The 22,344-nt window shown below is 32.3% G+C and overlaps 1 protein-coding gene and 1 long non-coding RNA gene across 2 annotated transcripts; both read right to left on the bottom strand.

Moving 5' to 3' along the window:
* Positions 1-1,302: 1,302 nt before the first annotated feature.
* On the bottom strand, positions 1,303-5,240 carry LOC136068081 (uncharacterized). The gene is made up of 2 exons (XR_010629484.1): positions 5,121-5,240; positions 1,303-1,675 (listed from the first exon to the last, which is right to left on the bottom strand). It is a non-coding gene; the product is annotated as an uncharacterized LOC136068081 (long non-coding RNA).
* Positions 5,241-8,556: 3,316 nt separating this feature from the next.
* LOC112007186 (glucan endo-1,3-beta-glucosidase 12) lies at positions 8,557-12,027 on the bottom strand. Its single transcript, XM_024039494.2, has 3 exons — positions 11,892-12,027; positions 10,474-11,790; positions 8,557-8,820 (listed from the first exon to the last, which is right to left on the bottom strand). The coding sequence occupies exons 1-3, from the start codon at positions 11,980-11,982 to the stop codon at positions 8,786-8,788; spliced, it is 1,443 nt and encodes a 480-aa protein (XP_023895262.2). The 5' UTR covers positions 11,983-12,027; the 3' UTR covers positions 8,557-8,785.
* Positions 12,028-22,344: the final 10,317 nt, after the last annotated feature.

Here is a 22,344-nt window from a genome sequence, read left to right as displayed (position 1 = left end):
GTGGGAGTTTTAGTAAAAAAATCATTAAATCTAATTTTATTCCCTCTCATTCTTCCCAAATTCAGAAGGAATGAAAATTTGAGGTTTTAAGGGAATAGAGAGGAATGAGTGTTCCCTCCTACCCATTCCATTCCTTCTTACTTAAACTCCCAAACAAGGGAATGAGTTTTCTATTTCCTCCATTAAAACTCCCAAACAAGTGAAGAGAAGAATATTCTAAAATGATTCTTTTTATTCATTTACATTTTATTCTATTCACTCCTCTCAAACGAAACCTTAGGTTTACATTTTAAAAACAAAATAATCTTTATTCATAAAACCTAACCTTGTTTCATGTAGTTTAGGCTTAGGCTTTAGGTCAAGTAGCCCATAAATATGTTTGGTTTGCATTGAGTCACGATAGCTTAACCCCTTTAAATAGATTTGGAGCAATAATCTAGAGAATTATAGCTCGTGGATGGGCCATTGAATTTTGCTATAGAAGTTGGCTTTACAAATCTGGTCATTGAAAGAGATAACTCTAATGTCATGAAGACCATTACTGATTATGGGTCTCATGTAACTAAATTGGGTCACATTGTCCTTGATATCCAAATGTTCATGCAAGGCTTGCAATGGAGTTCAGTCAATTAGATTGGGTCACATTGTCCTTGATATCCAAATGTTCATGCAAGGCTTGCAATGGAGTTCAGTCAATTGTATTCGGTGTAGTGCTAACTCTATAGCGAATTCGTTAGCTAAATATGCTAGGAACGTAGTAGATGAGGTTATTTGGATTAAAAATTCCCCTCCCCTACAATGGAAGCTCTGTATTTAGGCTTACTATTAGTATTAAGCCTTCTTAATGATAGATTCAGTTTTTATTCCAAAAAAAGGCCCCTTAAATGTTAATTTCCTAAGTCTAGTGATGAATGAAAAAAAAATAATAACCTTTTTATTTATTTTTTATAATTATTGAGTTGTCATGTTATAATTGATATGAAATAAAAATAGATTAATGGTAGACGTGTTTAGTCAATTACAACTTATTTCCTCAACAACAAATGAAATATGTTATCTCTCTTTCATTACTTGATAGGATTAGGAAACGAGACTAATCCAGGATGTGAGTTTTCCACTATGCAAGGTGGGAGAAGAGACATGCCTACACTTGTTAGAAGAATGTGAGGTGGTCAGAGTTTTGTGGTATCATAGTAGGTGGAACTTGAGGATAGATAATTGGAATACTTTGTCAAGTTTTAAGCTAGTGCAACAAGTGATAAAGCCTCCAACCACAGTGGCGCCAAGTAAGATTCCGGAATCTCATTTGCAAATCATGGCAGCAATAATATGGGAATAAGTATGGCATTTGAGAAATAAATTCAGATTCCAAAATGGACAAGTAAAAATCAACCTTATGTTGAATACAATTAAGAGGAAGTTTCAAGAACATTCAAATCTAGAGGAGGAACTAAAAATCATTTTGTCATGACTAGGCAGCTGGAAAGCATAGGTGCGTTGATTGGGTCGTCACATCCGAGTCTAATATGCATGGATGCGTCATGTGGCCGTGGACGCGGCTACACGTGCCTCCAGGGATATGGCTGCATGCACGTTCGTGACAAATTTTTTTTTTTTCATTTTCCGATTCAGCTTGATACGGTTTGATTCGAGTCGATTTGGTTCGAAATAGGGCCTGAATTGGTCCGATATAGGTTGAAATAAGTGTTAAAAAAAAAGAGTTAAAATTTTTTGTCAAAACACACAATTTTGACATACTAGTTTAAAGAAAAAACCCTAAACTCATCTCAAACCCTAAATTTTGTCACTTTATTATCTAATATTGCACTTAAATTGGTAAATGTTTACCGTAATATGAAAAAATATGCTTAGCAATATACAGAAAATATAAAATGAAAATATATTTCATAATTTATTAATAAATGTATCCTACCGCACCTGCACCCTACTTTTTCAAAAATTACCAAGTCGCCTCACCGCACCTACACCCTCACCTGAACCTGAATCCACACTCGTACTTCCTAGCTAGGCAAATACCTCAATGGCAGGCCCCCAGCAATGGGATCTTCAAAATCAACTATGATGCTGCAGTATCAGATAAATATATGTGTATTGCTGTTGTGGTAAGAGATTGGAAGGATAGAGTAATTGTTACTGGCACAAGGGTGGAAGGCAACACTACAGTGTGTGCAATTGAGGCAAAATGATTTAGATGGGCAATTTTGTTGAGTCAAGATCTAAATTTGAGAAAAGTAGTAACTGAAAGAGACTCAAAGGTTTCTATAGATGTTATTAACAAAGTTTTGAAAGAAGAAAAACCTATCTTTGTTCCTTGGGAAGCTTTGTGTTTTATAGAAAACTCCTATGATATGGCCAAAAAACAAGATTCAGTGAAATTTTCTTAGATAAAGCGCAAAGCAAATCTACCAGAGACATGGAAGATTTTCCCCAACATTTTCCCCATCTCACCCCTCTACTCCAAGAAGAGCCGTTTCCAGGCCAGTTCAACTATCCAAATCTTCTCTTAGGTGTACACCCACTTCTTCCCTACCATGATCAAACACAGGTCCATGATGCTGAAAACCAAAATTTAATTTTTTGATTTTTCAGTGAATTTCACATCAACCCCTATAGATTTTTATTATGGTCTTAGGTATTGGATATGGAACTCGCTCATACTAATGTTTTAATCAATCCATATACGATGGATATTGATGTTCAAGCTAATGTTGTGCGACCTTGTTTTGCACCTTTCGACTACACTCGTCCTGCCCTCATTATACGTCCATATATCCAATGCCTATAGTTTTTATAACCTGTTTGCGTCTCCATATCTGGTCAGAAATTCAACCATCTACCTTTGTGTATATACCAATGAAGGCGTAGGCCAAATACTTTAGAACTATGCTATTCAAGCATTCAATTATACAGATGAGATCCCTCATCCAGTGGTGTAAAGCTACGTTATTTGTGTTTCAAAGATTTTGAATATGTTTTTAATTCATAGATGTCACGACCCAAATCTATGGAATATTGATTTAGATGCATGATTAACTTGTTGATCTTGTATAACTCAATAAACATAATAAATTGGAAAATTAAATAAAACTCGAAATAAACAATGCTCTTAATAAACCTCTTACAATATCTAAAATCCACAATTTAGAAATAATCTCCAAATATTGTAAAATCTTAAGTGAAATAAAAATAACTAAAAATCCTATAAGGTTTCAAGTATTATTGAAGTCGCCTAAAAACTCTCACGCTCTACCTTGCACCTTATGAAGCAATCTAAAGGTTATGATTTCCAACTAAATTTTAATCTAAAAATTGTAATTGATGGGGTGAGCCACACATCTAGTAAGCAATTATACACAATACACAACATAATAGAGTCAAGCAAAGTACAAGTATTTTGATTTCACAAATTCATTCAATGATATAAAATATAGTTTTCCAAAACATGTAATTTAATACATATGTAATCAGATCTTAAAAACCATTTGAAAACACATACAATAATTTATCAGAGTGCAATGTCACACATATACATATCATATATTCTAACATACGATCCTGTGAGCATATACCAAAATCTAACCCCTACTAGTGAGGGATCAACACTTATTCTCACATATAATCCTGTGAGAATAATTTTAAAAAAAAGTTATTTTAAGTCACATATCACAAAAGCAAAGTTAATACAAAATAGAATAATTTACTTAATATTAACAATTATTCAAAATACAGAAGCATATCAAAGATCGCAATATCAAATTGAAACATAAATTAAAGGATGTTTGACTTTCTTAGGGAACGAATAGGAACTGAAGAGTTTATATAAATATTTTTACAATTCTTGAGTATGTCTAAAAATTTAATTTGCTAAAAGAAATGTTTTAAATATCATTTGGAAAATATGAATATAACTTTGAAATGACTTGGTTTTAAACAAATTTAAAGAACAAGAACCTTTTTAGAAAACTTATCTTAAAACTTAGTTCTTTTCTAAAAAATAGTTTAGTTTATAAATCGCATTTTAAATGAGATTCGGACATTCAAAACATTATTTAAAAAATAAAAATTCGAAATTTATCTTCAAAACATTATATAAAAGTCAATGTTTTTCTTTCAATGAAATAAAAATGTTTTTTATAAACTTTAGAAAACGTATGCTTAAAAACATATTTTGAGAAAATCTTTGACTTCTATAAATACTTACCTCTCTTGCTAATATACCTGAACACAGCTGAACACTTTAATCTTTTATAAGCTCTAAACAAAAGAATGCTTTAATAAGTAAACATGAAATCTAATCATTAAAAACCTTTTCTTTCCTATTATCCTACAAAACTCAGGCATGAAAACTACTTTCGTATATACCATTGAATTAAGCAATTTAATATTCCTTATCAAAGTCCCACCACAACATATTTCCCCAAAAACTAATCTGTGACACTAGAGTTCAAACGAACTTCTATAACCGCATGCGTTCTAGGCCACCGGCCCACCACTTGATATTTAGGTGTTCAACCAATCATAGAATAATTAAGTTGCTCATACATGTTGCGGTTTAGAATCTATAAATTGGTCCAAGTTCACCAATTAAAAGGTATACATAAGTAATAGCCAGATTCATAATAGTGTACCTACAAAACTCAGGCATGAAAACTACTTTCGTATATACCATTGAATTAAGCAATTTAATATTCCTTATCAAAGTCCCACCACAACATATTTCCCCAAAAACTAATCTGTGACACTAGAGTTCAAACGAACTTCTATAACCGCATGCGTTCTAGGCCACCGGCCCACCACTTGATATTTAGGTGTTCAACCAATCATAGAATAATTAAGTTGCTCATACATGTTGCGGTTTAGAATCTATAAATTGGTCCAAGTTCACCAATTAAAAGGTATACATAAGTAATAGCCAGATTCATAATAGTGTAAAACCCAACATCAATACTATTAAACTGTACGCTACCAGTAATCCATGTTACTTCAACATATGTACTATGAACAGGCCTAGTTGTATATATAATCCCCGCCACAAGTGGTGATCAACGCTTAATATTAAATAAAAATTTGTAGAGAACTCTGAGTGAGATACAAATTACCTTGCTATAAACAAAATTTGCCTCTAATCCTTTTGCCGTAGCCTCTAACATCCATCGTCTTTCTCTTGCTCTAACCTTTTTATTTTTTGAATCACTCATATAAAGAAGAGACCCAATAGCTTAAATATGCTTTCCAAGAATTTAATTCCAACTAAACTCAATTTAAAATGTTATTAACTACTGACCTATTTAGATAAGAAGGAACTCCAAGGGATTCCAATAACTCTTTGACTTCTTATCCGAATAGGTTTTTATTCTCTTATCTTTTTCCTTAAATGATAAGGATACTAAAAGTTTTAATTTCCTTATCTTTCTATAACTGGAACAAAAATAAATGAGGACTACACGTTTTATACATATGCCTGGAATGTATACAGCATCCTACTTGTGTAGGTTATTGTTTCATCTCTTAACTTTGGGTAGCATTCTTTGTTTGGCCACATAATTACACCTCACACCAGTTGAAGTAGCATATCCAAAAACTAATTTTATAAACAATACTATCATGACACCACGTGCTTATCCACATCACCTCTCAAAGCTAAAATAATAATTAATAATGAGGATAAAATTGGGGTATTACAATAGATTTGGCTGTTTATACTTGTTCTATTTTTTTTTTTCCTTTCCAGGGAGATGCAGACAGTGGGCTGGACTGTCTCTGGCAGAAGAAGAAAGCTGAAGTCCAACAACTGTAGATCAAGAGGGAGAGACTCAAGTTTTGCTTTTGTTTGTAAAATTATGTTAAGAGAAAAGACTATGTGATCTGTGAATGTTGAGTACTTTTAATCAATTTTTCGGAATATTGCAATAGCTCTTCCATGTGTCGCTGTTTTAATGTGGTTGTTCAACAATTAAAATGTTTTTGCTAATGTGTTAAGGTCCCTTATACACATATCTCGCTCTGCTTATTGAACTATTGCTACTTCTTGTGGCCAGTAAGGCAGTTGCTTTGAACCGACTATGTTGAATGTGCTTAACACGCTCCAATTTCACAATTTTAACTGAAATAATGTTTTAAAAACATAATTTAAAAAATGAGTGTGTATAGACAGTGCCAAATGAGGTCTTAATAATAGGTGGCAGGGGTTTATTAGGGTTTTTGGGATCCGCTTATTTTGCTGAAACTGAAAATTTTTTGCTGAAAGTACTGTAGATAAAGGTAAAAGTTAGCTAAAATAGTATAGTGAGATCTATGAATAGTATCAAAAAGTGCAGTAAGATCCATAAATAATAGCAAACATAAATTGAATAGTAAAATAAGTTGGCAAAATTAATAATGCCAAATAAGCACTTAATGAATAATCCTTACTTGATTAGCTTGTGAATGTGATCAGGAAGGATGCTTTGAACCGTATTTTGTAGTGGTTTTTTTTTTTTTTTTAATGAAGCTTGTTAGGCCTTCAAAAAAACAAAAACAAAAAACGTTTTTTTAAGCTGCTGGTTTTTTCTTCTTTTATTTTTTGGGCCCCTGGACTGGTCTTAAGGCGTGCAAAACGAGCTTGTTCTAGTTATGACCTAGTGTTGCCCGATTCACTTGTATGGGGCCGAAGCCACGAAATTGAACAGAACATTAATTGCTCCCTTGCTTGGGCTTGACATTTTCTGGAAAGTTTTAATGGGTTACGGCAATAACACCCACATACTAGAGCTACCGAAGATCACTTCGGTTACCAATCCACAACCTATTCGTAGAAAGAAAGAAGTCCATGCTAGTTTCGGCCTTTTGGGATCACAGAAAGTTTCTGACTTTCTTTTTCGGCCCAATGAGCTAACATTTTTGTGTGATTATGAGGCTTAGCTCATTCTTATGGACTGTGGTTTTGTGATTATGAGGCTTAGCTCGTTCTTATGGACTGTGGTTTTGTAAGTCCAGTGAGATATGTTACAAGACAAGACGATATTAAAATTCTTGAAAAATTAAGACACAACACCAATAATTAATTAATATATATGCATATATTTTATTTATTTTTAGACATATTTTAGGTTTGTTTTAGTTTTTCAACATAAATAAAAATCACAATTTTTAAAAATATATCTAAAATTAAAGTAATTTGTTTGACATGGACATGTTGAAGATTTTGGAATGTCTATAAACTGTGATTCTTAGATGTTAGTTAAAGCTTGTTGAATTAGTAAGAATTACATTATTCTGCAAAAGATTTGATTTTGGCTTCCATCATCTATAACCAAAAAAAATAGACATTGTAGGGAAGAGAGATTACCTTCCCATATATAACCTATTTGATCAACAGGCCTCTACTGGACCAAGGGAAATTATTCCATAACAGCCTTCACTAGCATAATCAAAGACATGACGATGGGAGAGTTTGTTTGTTGTATATAATAAATCAATAATGTTGTGCACATCTTGATTAATAGTTCGACTTTCCTCTCTCTTTTGTTCTTCTTTCAAAAAGAGAACTAGAATTTGAAAAATAATCAGCCAGAGGCAGCAATTTGGGGAGTCATTACCGAACCAATCTGCTCCGTTTGGTTAGAGAAGCATCTTATTCCTACTTTGGAATCTTTTGATAATTCATAGTTTACAAAGTTGCTACCAATACTCATTACTCGGCCAAAATTTACAGCAAAATAGTACTATTCACAAACTATGTAGGAAAATACCACTCTTTTGGAACTCAATTTTATGAAAATTGAATTTTGTATAGAACTCAATTTCACTGTTTTTTCACAGATATTAAGTTTCAAAAGAAAATTACAAAGAACTCGATTTTATAAATATCGAGTTCCATGTGGCATATTTTTTGAGAAAACCCACATCACGTGGCATATTTTATGCCTGGAACTCGAAAAGCCAAAAAATCGAGTTCCAAAAGGATGATGATATTATGTTACATAGTTCGCAAATATGCTATTTTGCTGAAAATTTTGAAAATAAGTGGTATTTGACCATTTTGGCCCTCATTACTCACAAGAAGCTTTGAAATCTGTTTTGTGTTCAAACATTAGACCAGTAAAATCATTGGCCAATGGCCATTACTTCTCCAGTCTTACATAGATGTGTCTTAATCCACATTTGGAAGAAAGTTTGTTTGCAAAAATCGAAAGAGTTAATTAAGATACAAGATTTTTGGCTTATATGTTGTCCAATTCTGTGCACTCTTGTATATTTGTTTCTTGTACTATCAGTTATACTTATATAAAGGCCTCAACTTGTTTAGGGGCTGCTAAAGTGAGAAACTAAACTAATTATTCGTGTATCAGAGGTAATACTTTAGAAAGAGAAAGAATACAAAATATTATCCAGAGGATCCATCAGGAAAAGAGACAAACAAGAAAGGACCATGGACCATTGTAATCAATTAGAAGACACAAAAGTCTTTTTCTTCCACCTCATAATCTTAACCTATATAACCACAAAGAAAATAAAATTAAAAATAAACATATACCTGAGACGTACGTAATCCTCCATTCAAAAATTAAAATATATATATTAATAGGTAGATGATCATAGACAAAATAGTCAAGGAATTTGATAACCACTACACCAACACATCATATAATAAGCAATAAATACATAGGAAAAATAAAATAAATCTCCTATTCGGTCCCCTAAGCTAGCTGGGAAAAAATAAGCTGAGCCCACCAAATGCATAGCTAAACCTCACCAAACTCCCCAGGTCTTTTTTGCAATGTCTTCAGTACCCTGTAGGGAAAGTACAGGTTCCAAACTCTGCAACACAAGAAACACACTTCTTAGCCGAAAGTCAAATGCAGCAATGACTATAGGTTTGAAATGAAGCAAAAGCAGAGAAATTTTGTGGTTTTGGTCACTTTTTGTTGTCAATGAAAACATAGAAATTTTGTTGCAATGAACCTGTTACTTGATCATGTGTATATGGGAGGACAAAGTTGAAAATTTACATCAATTTTCAGCCCTAGATATGGCCCATTGAATTGACATATTACATTATTATTACTGCTTTTGAAATATCATGACCAGTATTCTGCTAAGGTCATTAACTTGCCCTATGTCTAAATGGACAGTTTCTGATGATGATCCCATTAATTGTAAAAGAGATCAAACTTATGAGCATAATGTATCAAGTAAGAGTGAACTACACTACATGAATAGGCACCACACGTTTGTCACAACATCGAAAAGCATATTGGGATCAATAGGACTAGAACTTTAGCCAAACTTTGTTCAACGTTAGATATGATTATGCTTCAACTTTCAACTCTCAATCTTAGTGACTTCAATAATTTCTTGGCTGTGGTGAAACCCACAGGTTATTAATAATTCTGGATTCACGTGCGTCTAATTTTTGCAACATTGAAAAAATATAATATTCTCCATCACTCCATTGTCAACATTGTCAGGTAAACCGTTTCAACTATTAAAACAAAAATCTTGTCTTAATAAAGCATTAAGTCATTAGTATAATCATATAGGTCCCTTTCATTTAGAAGTATGTAACAATGTATCAGTATGACATTTTGTAATAAAAAAATTTATTTGATTATATCATTATTGATTTTGAAACCTACATATAAAGTGATACTAAATACAGTAATATTTTGTTTCTCAAAAAAAAAAAAAATACAGTAATATTTTACTATATACAAATGAGTACAACTTTTGAAAAAAAACAAGTATTTATTATTAGTTTTTTATAATAATATTAATCAAATCTTCAATATATATTGAACAAAATTTAGTTACAAATTTAGTTATAGTCTTAGGTTACAAACTTACTCAAAATTAAATATTAATAGTTATGTTATTAATAAATTGTTTAAATGACAAGTTTTTGTAGTTTAAAATTATGCATAAAATATAAACTTATCAATTATATATAAAATAATATCTGATTAATACAAAATTTGACATATGTGTTAAGAGTATAAAGAACATATAATTTAATGATTAAATTTTCAAAATATATAGTAATATTTATTTTATTAAGTAATGTTTACTTTAAACTATAACCAATTTTATAATTAAACTTCGTACATTTTTATTTTATATATTGGCAACGAAATTGAAACAACAGTAGACAAATAAAAACATTCTTATCATAGTTAAACCTTCCAACAAAAACCTAATATCACTATAAAAATAATTATGCAGAAAAAAAAATATATATATATATAAATAAAATAATTATTTGTGATTTAAACTATAACCAATTTTATAATTAAACTTCGTACATTTTTATTTTATATATTGGCAACGAAATTGAAACAACAGTAGACAAATAAAAACATTCTTATCATAGTTAAACCTTCCAACAAAAACCTAATATCACTATAAAAATAATTATGCAGAAAAAAAAATATATATATATATAAATAAAATAATTATTTGTGATTGAATACTTACTAGGAGCTTGAGTGACCACATAAGCCGCACCACCAAAGTCACACGTGCCAGCCCCACGACCGCTCTTCTGATAGTAACTATTAAAAGCGTACGAGGCGTGGGCCACGAGGGTGTCAGGATTGAAACACGTGGCACCACCTTGAATCGGACGGCAATCAGCCCCACCTTCACCACAAGCATAATCAAGCGCAGCTTGCAACTTCTCCGACCCGACATTCCCATTGGCCACACACCAAGTCTGACCCGACCTGACAGCCGACGTGGACATATCTCCGGTCGTCGGAGCTTGGGCCTTGCTCTCGTTGGCCGGCGGCGTTGTCTGCGCAGTCGCAAGCTCAGCCATTGTCAGCGGAATATCGTACACTTTCGCCTCGCTGGGATAAAACAGCCCGTAATTCCTCTCCGATGTGGGACCCGTTTTCTGATTCTCGTTGAACAAAGCGAACACGAAAACGTCGAGCGTGTCATTGGGTCTCAGTGGGGTCCCACCACCAGTGAGCACTCTACGCACTAAGTTCCCATTATACGACGCCGCATTGGCTTGGCTCGCACCGACTTCGTTGCTGTCACCCAGTGAGGGCCAGCCAGTTTCGGTGACGACGACCTTAACGTCGTCGTATTTGATTGCTGACATGGCGGCGAAAACGGCGTCGAGTTGAGCGTCAAACAAGTTGTTATAACGCAACCCGTTACCCGAATCAACGACTCCCGGGTTTGCCTTGAACAGCGTGTAGTCCAGAGAGATTTGACCCGAGTTGCCAGTGTAAGCGAAGAATGGGTACACGTTAACCATGAAGTAGGACCCGGTGGAGCGAATGAGATCCAACATGGGTTTGATAACGGGTTCGATCAGTTCGGGTTTGAACGACCCGGATGAAGACGGGTACGAGCTTTGGAGGGCGCTGAGGGCTATAGGGGACGAGACTTTAACGGCGGAGTCGAGGTTGTACTTGACTAAGGAGGAGTGAATGTTTTTCATGGCGGCTACGAGGAATTTTGTGGTGTTGTTTGGGTCTACGAAGACCTCGTTGCCTACGGCGATGGCTTCGATTTTTGTGGCGGGGTAGAATTTTGAGATATTGGCTTGAACCCAATTGTCAGCGAATGATTGGTCTTTCGCTGTGGAAGAGAGGAGTTCATTGGGGAGAGCAACAACCACGGATATGTTCGAGTTGGCTAGGGCAGTGAGAACGTCCGAGTCGGTGTCATAGAGCTTGACTCGGGTGAGTTTTTGTGCTTTGAGAAGCTTCACCACTTGGGTTGGTGTGGGCAGGTTGTTGGCGATTCGGCCATAGTTGATTCCTATTGAACCTGACTCTGCAATCACAAAAAAAAAAAAAAAAGAAAAAAAGCGTTAGAATGTTGCAAACACGTATAGTTTTTGAAGGAAATAAGAGAGTGATTGATGAGAGAAAGACCTGCAACGGTTGAGATTGTGAGGAGTAAAAGAAAGCATGCGAAGCTGATGTGGGTTGCCATGGTCTGATTCTTACTAGAGAACCAGAACATGAGACAGAGGGAGAGAGAGAGAGAGAGAGACTAGGTTAAAGGTCGGAGCAGTTGTGAATTTATAGAAGAAAAACAGAGTGACAATAGAGAGTGGGGCCAGTGGGCTTAGTGGGGACGAGGGAGGTGGAGTGGTGGGGTTTGGTAGTGCGATCTAAACACGGAGAAATTATAAGATCCACGTAGGACTATAATTTCTTCTAAACACGATTGTTTATTTATTTTTAAAATTTATTAACATGATAAATAATTGGTAAAAAATATGTCAGGATAAATCTATATATATTTTTTAAAAAATAAAAGTGAATTAATAGCAATCTTTCTATCTTTTACAGTAATAAAGAAGTACAATTTATTGATTCTCAAAAATAAAAAATAAGAACAATTTACAACCCCAACAAGTCATCAAGAAAAATTGTGAAAGTTATTACTATTATTATTACTACTATTTTTAAAATAGTTGTGAAGGTTTTTTTTTTTTTTTTTTGGTTTTTTATGCATCAATATTTAATAGTTTTCTTATATAAAAAAACAAAAACAAAAAAAAATAAATAAAGAGATTCTCATTTTCAAAATATTACAATATTTTGAAACTTTTTTTTAAAGAATAATATTTTTAATTTATTAATTTATATATTTTTAACATTTTTTAAGAATAATTATTTTAATTCATTGATTTGCATTGGGCTTATCGGCACACGCAACTATCTTTGTAATAATGAGTGTCTGAGTCACTCTTAACAATAACCTCCCTTCTGTAAGACTTTTCAAAGCCGTCGTAAGTTTCTCTCCACCCTCAAAAGTACTCTTCAATGTCTTTATAGTGAGTATCGTGTCGACACAAATTTAACTTGGATTAATCCAAATCTGATTTCCTTTAGTGTTTACCATTAGATCTTAGGAATGGGATGTCAAAACCAATGGTCTCCTCCTGGCTTACTACTTGGTTCCCCTAAGTGATTTTGGAGTATTGGAGATTTAGATTGTATTACTCTTCTTGGAGATTAAAGGAATTGTTGGTCAGCTTGAATTTTCTTTTCTTGTCAGATCTTTATTTAGGTTTGGCTATATTTTTTCAGAAAAGGGTTCTCCCATAATATACTTTTGTGTGTGTTGTATATATATATATCTCTTTCTTTTGTATTAAGTAATGTTGCAATAAAATTGTTGATTTATCTCCAAAAAAAAATTAAAAAGAGAGAGAGACTTGTATTGGTTTAAAATTAGTTTACCCCAATCACAACTTACTACTTTAAATTTTTATTTTTATAAGTTACAAGTGACAACTATACCAGTACATATATAATACTAAAATTTACAGCTGGCATCTATTGGTGTAACAAACAAAAATATTCTAGATTCAAATTCTCTCGCCTANTTTTTGTTTTTGTTTTTTTATATAAGAAAGAATCTCTCTATTTGGCATTTACCAGAGACAACAGTTCATGCATGCCACCACATTGGGCAACGGTCTGAAACCGCGGAACCCACATAACTTGACCGTTACTCAATACTGTTGTTGTAATGTTTAGTTGATGTTAGATTTTGAAAATTTTACTATGTTTACCCAAAAATAAAATAAAATTACAGTTCTCTAAAACTTTATATTTACAGTGTATTTGCAATATAAAATTACATTATAGACACAAAAAGTGACAAATGTGTACACATTTACAAAAAGTGATAAATATTGTACATTTTTTTTTTCAATGTAAACATAATTTATTCTCTTTATTAATTAATTATCTCAATTTTTTTTTTCATATATCTGTCCCCTTTTTTGGGTCTTACACGTCTCTAATTTGATAAAGATCAAATTGAGTTAGATTTGATAAGTGATCAGTTGGTGGACTAATATGCACTGGCCAAGAAAGGAATTTGCTGATGGTGAAAGTAAGCTCGTTGGTGCATAACATTGTTGAGTTTGTCTTTTTACTTTGCAATCATTGTTAAGGAGAAGGTAAAAATAATGTTGCAGTGTTTTTCACCTAAATTCGAACGTTGGATTGCCAGCTGAGCTGGATTGATAGTAATAATTGAAGATTCATGATATGATGTGCGTGACTGTGTAATTTCACCAAACATAATCAGTGCATGTTTTGAATTTTGATGTTACAAAACTGTCCACATTGTTTTGTTTAGTCAGTTCTACATATGACATAAATGTTGATAATAAAATATTTAAACCTATCGATGATTTTCGACTACTGTATCTTCATAAGAGATATATATATATATATATATATTGTTTGTGAGTATTTTGACATAATAATGAAATTTTTAGCTGAATGAATGTGGTAAAACATAATTTGATAAACAACAGATGCTGACTGCTAGTAAATATTCAAATGGTGAGGGACTAAAAATTATTAAAGAAAAGTCTGATACTGATATATGCTAATTATTCAAATAATTTGGCATGGTTTTAGAAACTCAAAGGGTAATGATGCAACGTTCTAACTAATTTTTTAGTTCTACTGTGTAGTCTTCGTGGCTTTTATGCTAATAATAATTGATTTTTTTTGGTTTTAAATATTGTCTGTAGAGTATTTTCTGGCATCCAAAAGCTTGGCGAGACTAATTTGACACTGTTTTTCTGCTGTGTAGTTAGGGCCAAAATGGCCAAATACCACAATTTTTTGAAATTTTTAGTAAAAAACCACTGTTTCGGAAATAAATGGCAATCTACCACTTTTTCTAGTACTCGAGTTTGGTGAACTCGAGTACCTTATTTTATAGTTCCACTGTGGCTGCTGAGCTGGAAATTGGCGATTAAAAAAAATAAAGTGGTACTCGAGCTTGGTAAACTCGAGTACCATGCAACACAATACTCGAGTATACCAGGCTCGAGTACCTTTTATAAAAAAAATAAAGAAATTTTTTTTTCTACAGTACTCAAGTTTACCAAAATCGAGTACTGTGTAATTTTTTTTTTTTTTTTGCTTGAGGATAATTGACAAATAAACATAAAGATAAAAATAAGTAGCTTTTATATGTTTTTATATATTTAAATAGAAGCATTGTAAGATATAGAGATTTTAATTTCGAAATATGAATTTAATTTCTACATTGATTAAAATTGTTCATTGTTTTCTCATACTTATCCCTCAAAAACATCAAAATGAGGTTAAGTTAGTATAAAATGACAAATAGGAAGTTGGAACTTCCATTTCATCCAAGGACCATATGTTTTAGAGAGAGACATATTAGAGCCACAATAAAGAATGGATTCCTCCACTTTGTTTGAAGCTGATCAAGCATCTGGCAAAGGTTATTGTTACCACATATTTTAACGTAGATAAGCATTTGAACATGACATCTCATATGCACAGAAAGAGAAGTGCATGGACCTAACTACTATCAAGTATCACCTGATCCAAGTATCTTTACTCTCTTTAAAAAAATCAAAATGGGGTAGAGTGACATCTTGTTTAAGTCTCTTAAATCATTCACATCACCCAATGCAAATTTTTTTTGTCTAATTTAATATAAAACTTATATTTCTTATTTTACGTAATCACTTTTAAAAAATGTTGAGAGAAATGACAAAGAGGTGGTGTTTGACATTTTAGACAACGGCAAATCACTAACTCATGATGGCCCACTTGGTGGAACAAAGTTGCATGCCGCAGTAATTTGGAATGATAATGATAATACCTATTTATTTTTTCAACATTCCAATGGTAATGTACGGTTTACTAAAGAGAGTAATAATGCCATAAAGTTTGTTGTGTTAACCGGCCTGTGCAACATACTAGAAAATTTGATAAAATATATTTAATTAATAAATACTAACAAAGTGATCTTATCTCTTCTTATTTTTATTGTGACCAAACAAAGTGATGGTATGATTTTTTTTAATTATTAGACCAATTTATTAGGGAAAAAAAAATCACACACACGATATCAAATAATTGGTCACAGGCATGATAGAAGCAACCAAAAAAAATTACCCACAGTTTTGAACTGAATCACTGGCAAAATTGAGATAAAAACATCCGATTCTAGGTTTAGCACAAAGAATTGATATAAAATAACTGTATAATTGATTAATTTAATTTCCATTACTTGTCAATGACACTTTAATACATTTTTGTTTTATTTGGCCACTTCAAATGAAACAAACGAAAAGGTAAATAGTAATGTTTCTATTACTTTTAACTTTTAAGTCAAGTGTGAGCAAGTTGTAAACCACTAGCCTAGAAGATATACTAATTTTTTAACCTTTTAACAGCTTATGGAAACAACTATATGCAGAACCAAATCGTATAGCTCAGGTAAAAGACTTAACAGTAAGTAGTAGTTACTATTAGGCCAAAATGGCCAAATACCACAATTTTTTGAAATTTTTAGGAAAAAACTACTGTTTCGAAAATAAATGGTAATCTACCACTTTTTCTAGTACTCGAGTTTGGTGAACTCGAGTACTCTATTTTATAGTTCCACCGTGGCTGCTGAGCTGAAAATTGGCGATTAAAAAAAATAAAGTGGTACTCGAGCTTGGTAAACTCGAGTACCATGCAACACAATACTCAAGTATACCAGGCTCGAGTACCTTTTATAAAAAAAAAATACATAATTTTTTTTTCTACAGTACTCGATTTTACCAAACTCGAGTGCTGTGTAAATTTTTTTTTTTTTGCTTGAGGATAATTGAAAAATAAGCATAAAGGTAAAAATAAGTAGCTTTTCTATGTTTTTATTTATTTAAATAGAAGCATTGTAAGATATAGAGATTTTAATTTCGAAATACGAATTTAATTTCTACATTGATTAAAATTGTTCATTGTTTTCTCATAAAAATTGTTCACTATTTTCTGTATAAACTAAATAGCTATATTGCTAAACTAAATAGCTATTTAGTTTAAACTAAATAAGAATTTTCTGTATAAACTAAATAAGAATTAAAATAAGAATTTTTCTATTGTGATTAAAATAGCTATTTTCTGTATAAACTAAATAGCTATATTTCTACTATTTTATGTATAAACTAAACTATTTATACATAAAATTCTTCTCTCTCTCTCTCTCTTGTGATTAAAATTCTTCTCTCTTGTGATTAAAATTCTTCTCTCTTGTGATTATACATAAAATTCTTCTCTCACAAACTAAACTATATATTTCTACTATTTTCTGTATAAACTAAATAGCTATATTTCTATTGTGATTAAAATAAGAAAAATTCTTATTTAGTCACAATAGAAAAATTCTATTTTAATCACAATAAGAAAAATTCTTCTCTCTCTCTCTCTCTTAGTCACTCTCGCCTCTGTCTCTCTCAGTCGCTCTCTCTCTCTCTCTCTCAGTCACTCCGTGCTCTTCGACCCACGCCTCCGCTGGCCTCAATGTTACCGGCCCAAGCCGACCCAAGCCCCAAGCCTTCGACACACGCCTCCCCCGGCCTCAACGTCACTGGCCCAAGTTGACCTAAGCCTCAAGCCACCGATCCACGTCTTCGACCCATGCCTCCACCCACTTCTCTTCCGCCAATCAGACCCACGCCGACACTGTCTTCCCCAAGCCACAAGCCACTGCTGCCGCCTATCTCTCTATTCTCTTTGTTGTGATTGAGTTTTTATTTTTTATTTTTTATGTATTTTCATATGGGTTTGGTGGCTGTGGTGGTGGTGGTTGATTTTGGCTATAGTAGTGGTGGTGGATGATTTTGACAGTGGGTTTGTGGACTTTGGTTGTGGTGGTGGTGGATGATTTTGGCTTTGGCAGTGGGTTTTATGGATTTTGGCCATGAGTTTTGTGGTTTATGGTTGTGGTTGTCATTGTTGGTGGTTTGTGGTGACTGGTGGTGATGGGGTTGTGATTGTAGTTGTGGTTTTGTTTATGCTTTTTTTTTTCTATGTTGTGTTGTAGTTGCCAAAGTAAAGTGGTTGTTGTGGCCGGTGGTGGTGGTGGTGGTAGTGATGGTGGTGGTGGTGGTTGTGGCTGTGGTTGTGGTTGTGGCTGATGGTAGAGGTGGTTGTGGATGTTTTTTGGGTAGTGGGATATATTATTTTATTGTAGAGGATATATTATTTTATTGTGATGTTTATATTATTTTATTGTGTTGAAAGTTAAATAGATTCACTGCTGCAGCATGTGTATAAGTAAAATAGATAAAGTAACTTTTGGTAGAGCTAAAAAGCTAAATTTTTAGCTCCACTGTTGTGGATGCTCTTAATTTTTTAATATTTGGATCAATTCAATCCATACATATTTTTTTTTGAGAAGACAATCCATACATATTAGTTGGGTCTTTCCAGCCAGTTTAGATCAACTAGGAATTTTACTTATTTATTTTATCATGTAATAAGCCGGCTTAAATACCATTTTGGCACCGCCATTTTTCGATCCTTTAGTTATTAAGAGTAATAGTTCTAAAAGTTTTATAACTCAATTGAAACTTTTTGGTTTTTTTAATAGAGATATTTAGAGTTCCAATCTTCCACAATTCCAATCCCACTATAACTATCAAATTATAAAAAAAAGAAAAAAGAGATTAATAGTAAGGAGTGATCAGACCGTCATGGCATTTATGGAGTCCTCGAAAATTGTGATTTTGCTATTTATAGTTATTTTTGTTTCCTTAATAAATTTTTACTTAAAAGTCAAAATAAGGTCTTACTTGTTTTGGGACGACCTTTAAAGTTAGTAGTTTATGATTCTACATATAACTCGATTTTGCAATTTTTGGTAAATTTCGGTATTTTGTCACCTAATTGCGGAATTAGTATGAATTAGGGCTTTAGACGTTTTTCTTAGAATTTATATGTTTTGTAGCCATCCGAAGCAAATTAGACTATTATTAATAAACACAGATTTTTGTCAATTTTCTTCTCTGGTGGATTCCAGTTTTATCACCTTATGAATTCAAGGAAATCCTAGTAGATTCGAGATTTATTATCCAGGAACTAATAGTTCAGTTCCTGTCTATCAAAGAAAGTATCGTATGTGATTTCTTCAGGCTTCTACCGACATCACTAATGAACCAATCTTTTTTATTTATTTTTATTTTTTATTTTTTATTTTTTTATAGATATAGTAGAATTTAAACTTGTGGTGTCCACTTCATGATGATTGTTTTTATCATCAAGCTAAGACACTAATTTGTTTTTTTATATAAGTGGGGTTTGAGCTTTAGATCTCTTATTTAAGTCATTCGACGACAAAAGACTTTATTCGTTGAGCTGATGAACTAATCTAATGGATCGAACAAGTTAGGTGTGGCAAGATTTGAGTTTAGGATACATGTGTGAGTGAAGTCATACATTGTATAATAATGATAATAGTAAGTGATAAATATAATATAGTCTTTTTTTTTTTTTTTTTAAAGAAAGAATATATTATAGTTAGATCTAAACTCATTCACTTTTTTTTTTTTTTGGAGAAGGACTTAAGTGATAATAATAATAATAATAATAATAATAATAATAATAATAATTTATTATTATTATTATTATTTACTTTTCATGTGAGAAAATACAGTTCAACCCATAACCTGATTAACCCAATTTACTCACATACCATTTAAGACAGCTCATCTTGAACCTGAATACCCAATTTAACTTAATCCATTTGCCAAATCTACTTATTTATAAAAGAGAAACCATGACACGGACTAAACAAAATTTGCATCTGTCCCAATTGTCTCAAATGAATCAATATGTATTGTATCCATATTTCGCATTAGTTTGTGCAAATTTTTGTTTATTTATTTTAGCATAAGAACATACTTTTTATATTTTACATAACTACTTTTAAAAATACTAACATTAAATTATTTATTTTACACTATATTTTATTAAAATATTTATTTTATCAAAAATTTTTTTTTTTGTTACTCTTCCAAGTCATCTTATAGCATTTTAGATGAAAACTGACAATCCCCGGACTTTCACTAGTCTGACAATTGAGATAGCGGCTATGGATAGAGACAAGGAATGGAGGAATCAATGAGGTCACCAATTTCATCCGCTGATTGGAAAAATTAAAATAATAATTAAAGAATAAAAATTATTTTTAAGAATTAAATAATTTGGAGCTTTCAGTTTTGTGTTACGTTTGGTCTTATTCATATTTCATAGTCATTATATTACTTACTTTGCATTTCACATTAATATCTTGGCTACCGTGGCAGTGTCAACTTGATCAAAAATAATTGAGCACCAATACTCCCAAAAGACGAGAGCAAATTTACTTTAAAAAAATAAGAGAAAAAATAAAAAAAGAGTCCAAATATACAGTATATGGATATTTGTGACTACCAAGCTTGAATGTGCTAAGTCACAAAATTGCATGGATTCAAATGGTTTTGATTGTTTTTTTAATGCATTAATAATTGAGGTAGAGGCAGAGGAATTTGAATAGCAAATGTCTCCATTACAAACACCAAAAAAATGTTAATTGATTTGAACTATAAGGCGTTCCGCAAATGGTTTTGATTGTTAATTGTCTAAAGAAAGTAGTGAATATAAGATAATTGAAATAGAAACATTGATACACCAAGCTTGATATATCTATTTAATTTAAAATTGATATTATATGATCATCAACTAAAATATTTCTATAGTTAATAAATTAGCGGGCTAGGTGAATAATTGAGGCTATATCCAATTAATTAATAAAGGATGTTATCCAAACACATTTAAACAAATTGTAATAAACTTTAGACATTTTGACTTTTTGGCTTTTCTAGAAACACAATTGTATAATTTGTATTTAAGTAATTGTCTCTATAACACCATAATGAAAATGCAATTTCTGTTTTTCTCATGCAATCAACATTGATGCTTCCATTCTCAAAAAAGAAAAAAAGAAAAAAGAAAAAGAAAAGAAAGGGTGCTGCTTCCATTAATCCTTTTGTATATAGTTAAGCATGATGAATGGCATTAATTGCAAAGGTACGCTCAATAGAAACTTTTACTTTGCGTTTTATGTAAGTTCATTTTCTTTTCTATAGTGCATCATGATGAGAGTTCTCATTAGGCGCACCTATTTGAACCCACCATTTGAGAGACTTAAACTTCACTCAAAACGCGTAAAATTATTCAATCTATAATAAGAATGTCCAAACTCAAAACTATTTGTTATTATTGATCCAATATTATACTTCAGAAGCCGGTAAGTTAGTTGGGAATTTTATGATGCAGTGTACAAATGTACCATGGATTCTTTTCAAGGAAGATAAGCCCAATTAAGGAACCGCCTAACCCTTTTTTATTATTTTTTTTTTGGTAAGCAGGAACGCCTAACCCTTGGTATAAGTAGATGTAGATGTAGATGTAGATGTGAGGGTGACTAACTAAGTTAAGGTATTATTGGTTGAACTAATAAGCATGTTATTTTGTAATAAGAACAATGATAGCATTGATACGTTGGGAAGTTAACTAACAACAAAAACAATGACCCAACCCAAGAGCATAGCATGATATAGCATGATCCCTTTTGCACAAATGCATGTCTTTGGCAAAATCAATGTCCCTTTTGACTATTTAAGTTATGCAATGTCTTCCATTCCCACAGAAAATCTAATTATTGCAAGGCCGAAATTGATATATATTGGTCTTCCATTCCCACCTGAAAATGTGTGAATCAATAAGTCTCAACATGTTGCCGCATTAGTTGAAAAAACAGAACAAATGAGAGCGATATATATCATATTGATAGTATATAGTCCATCATCGTCAAAGTTCATCAGTTAATTACAAATTTACAATCCCATTTTCACCTACTTCTGCAACTCTGTTTGCCTATTTTATTCAAAATAGACATTTTCTAAGCTAAAATTAACAACCCCATGAGACTACAACAAGCTATCAGACTAATAAAGGAACAAAAAACAAAATTGCCAGTGAACCACAACCACTCTACCACATAAATGCCACAAATTTCTTAGTGGAGAAGGTAACAAAGGCAAAGGAAACTTCCTGCACCAAAATGTCTCAGCTTCTCATTACAACAAATCTGTACCAAATTGCCACAGTGCATGACATATTGCTACACAGTACACATGCATGCAGTGTTATAAAATCCTTGATGGTGAAATGTCGACGTGAGCAACAAATCTCTTCCTACTTATAATACATTTTTGGCGAGCAGAACTGTGCCGACCTGGTTACACAATGATGTAGTATTGATCATTATTACGCATCCCGAAGCCGTATATGTTTGGACCAGATAGTCCTTCATTCAAATTTGCTTCTTTAAAGTTTCAAAAAAAAAAAATTGCTTCTTTAACTTAATTCGGCAACTACCCAATAAAGTATATATCTACTATATTATGACAATTAAAGTAAAAGGGTAAGATCACAAGGTTTAGTAGGTTGTTTTCCATGTGAATTTGTCACATGCACGCTTCATAAAAAGTCAAAG

The sequence above is a fragment of the Quercus suber genome, unplaced genomic scaffold (assembly GCF_002906115.3).
Source record: "Quercus suber isolate HL8 unplaced genomic scaffold, Cork oak 2.0 scaffold_98, whole genome shotgun sequence".
NCBI classification, from domain to species: Eukaryota; Viridiplantae; Streptophyta; class Magnoliopsida; order Fagales; family Fagaceae; genus Quercus; species Quercus suber.
Note: the sequence above shows the minus strand (reverse complement) of the source record. Positions and strands in the feature narration are given on the sequence as shown.

What these genes read in the sequence shown, in the direction of transcription:
- LOC112007186 (XM_024039494.2), bottom strand. Translation starts at nt 11,982, where the DNA reads ATGTTCTGGTTCTCTAGTAAGAATCAGACCATGGCAACCCACATCAGC. An exon ending in CACAATCTCAACCGTTGCAG is followed by an intron (nt 11,791 to 11,891) that starts GTCTTTCTCTCA and finishes TTGTGATTGCAG; the next exon opens with AGTCAGGTTCAATAGGAATC. An exon ending in TGTGGTCACTCAAGCTCCTA is followed by an intron (nt 8,821 to 10,473) that starts GTAAGTATTCAA and finishes CTTGTGTTGCAG; the next exon opens with AGTTTGGAACCTGTACTTTC.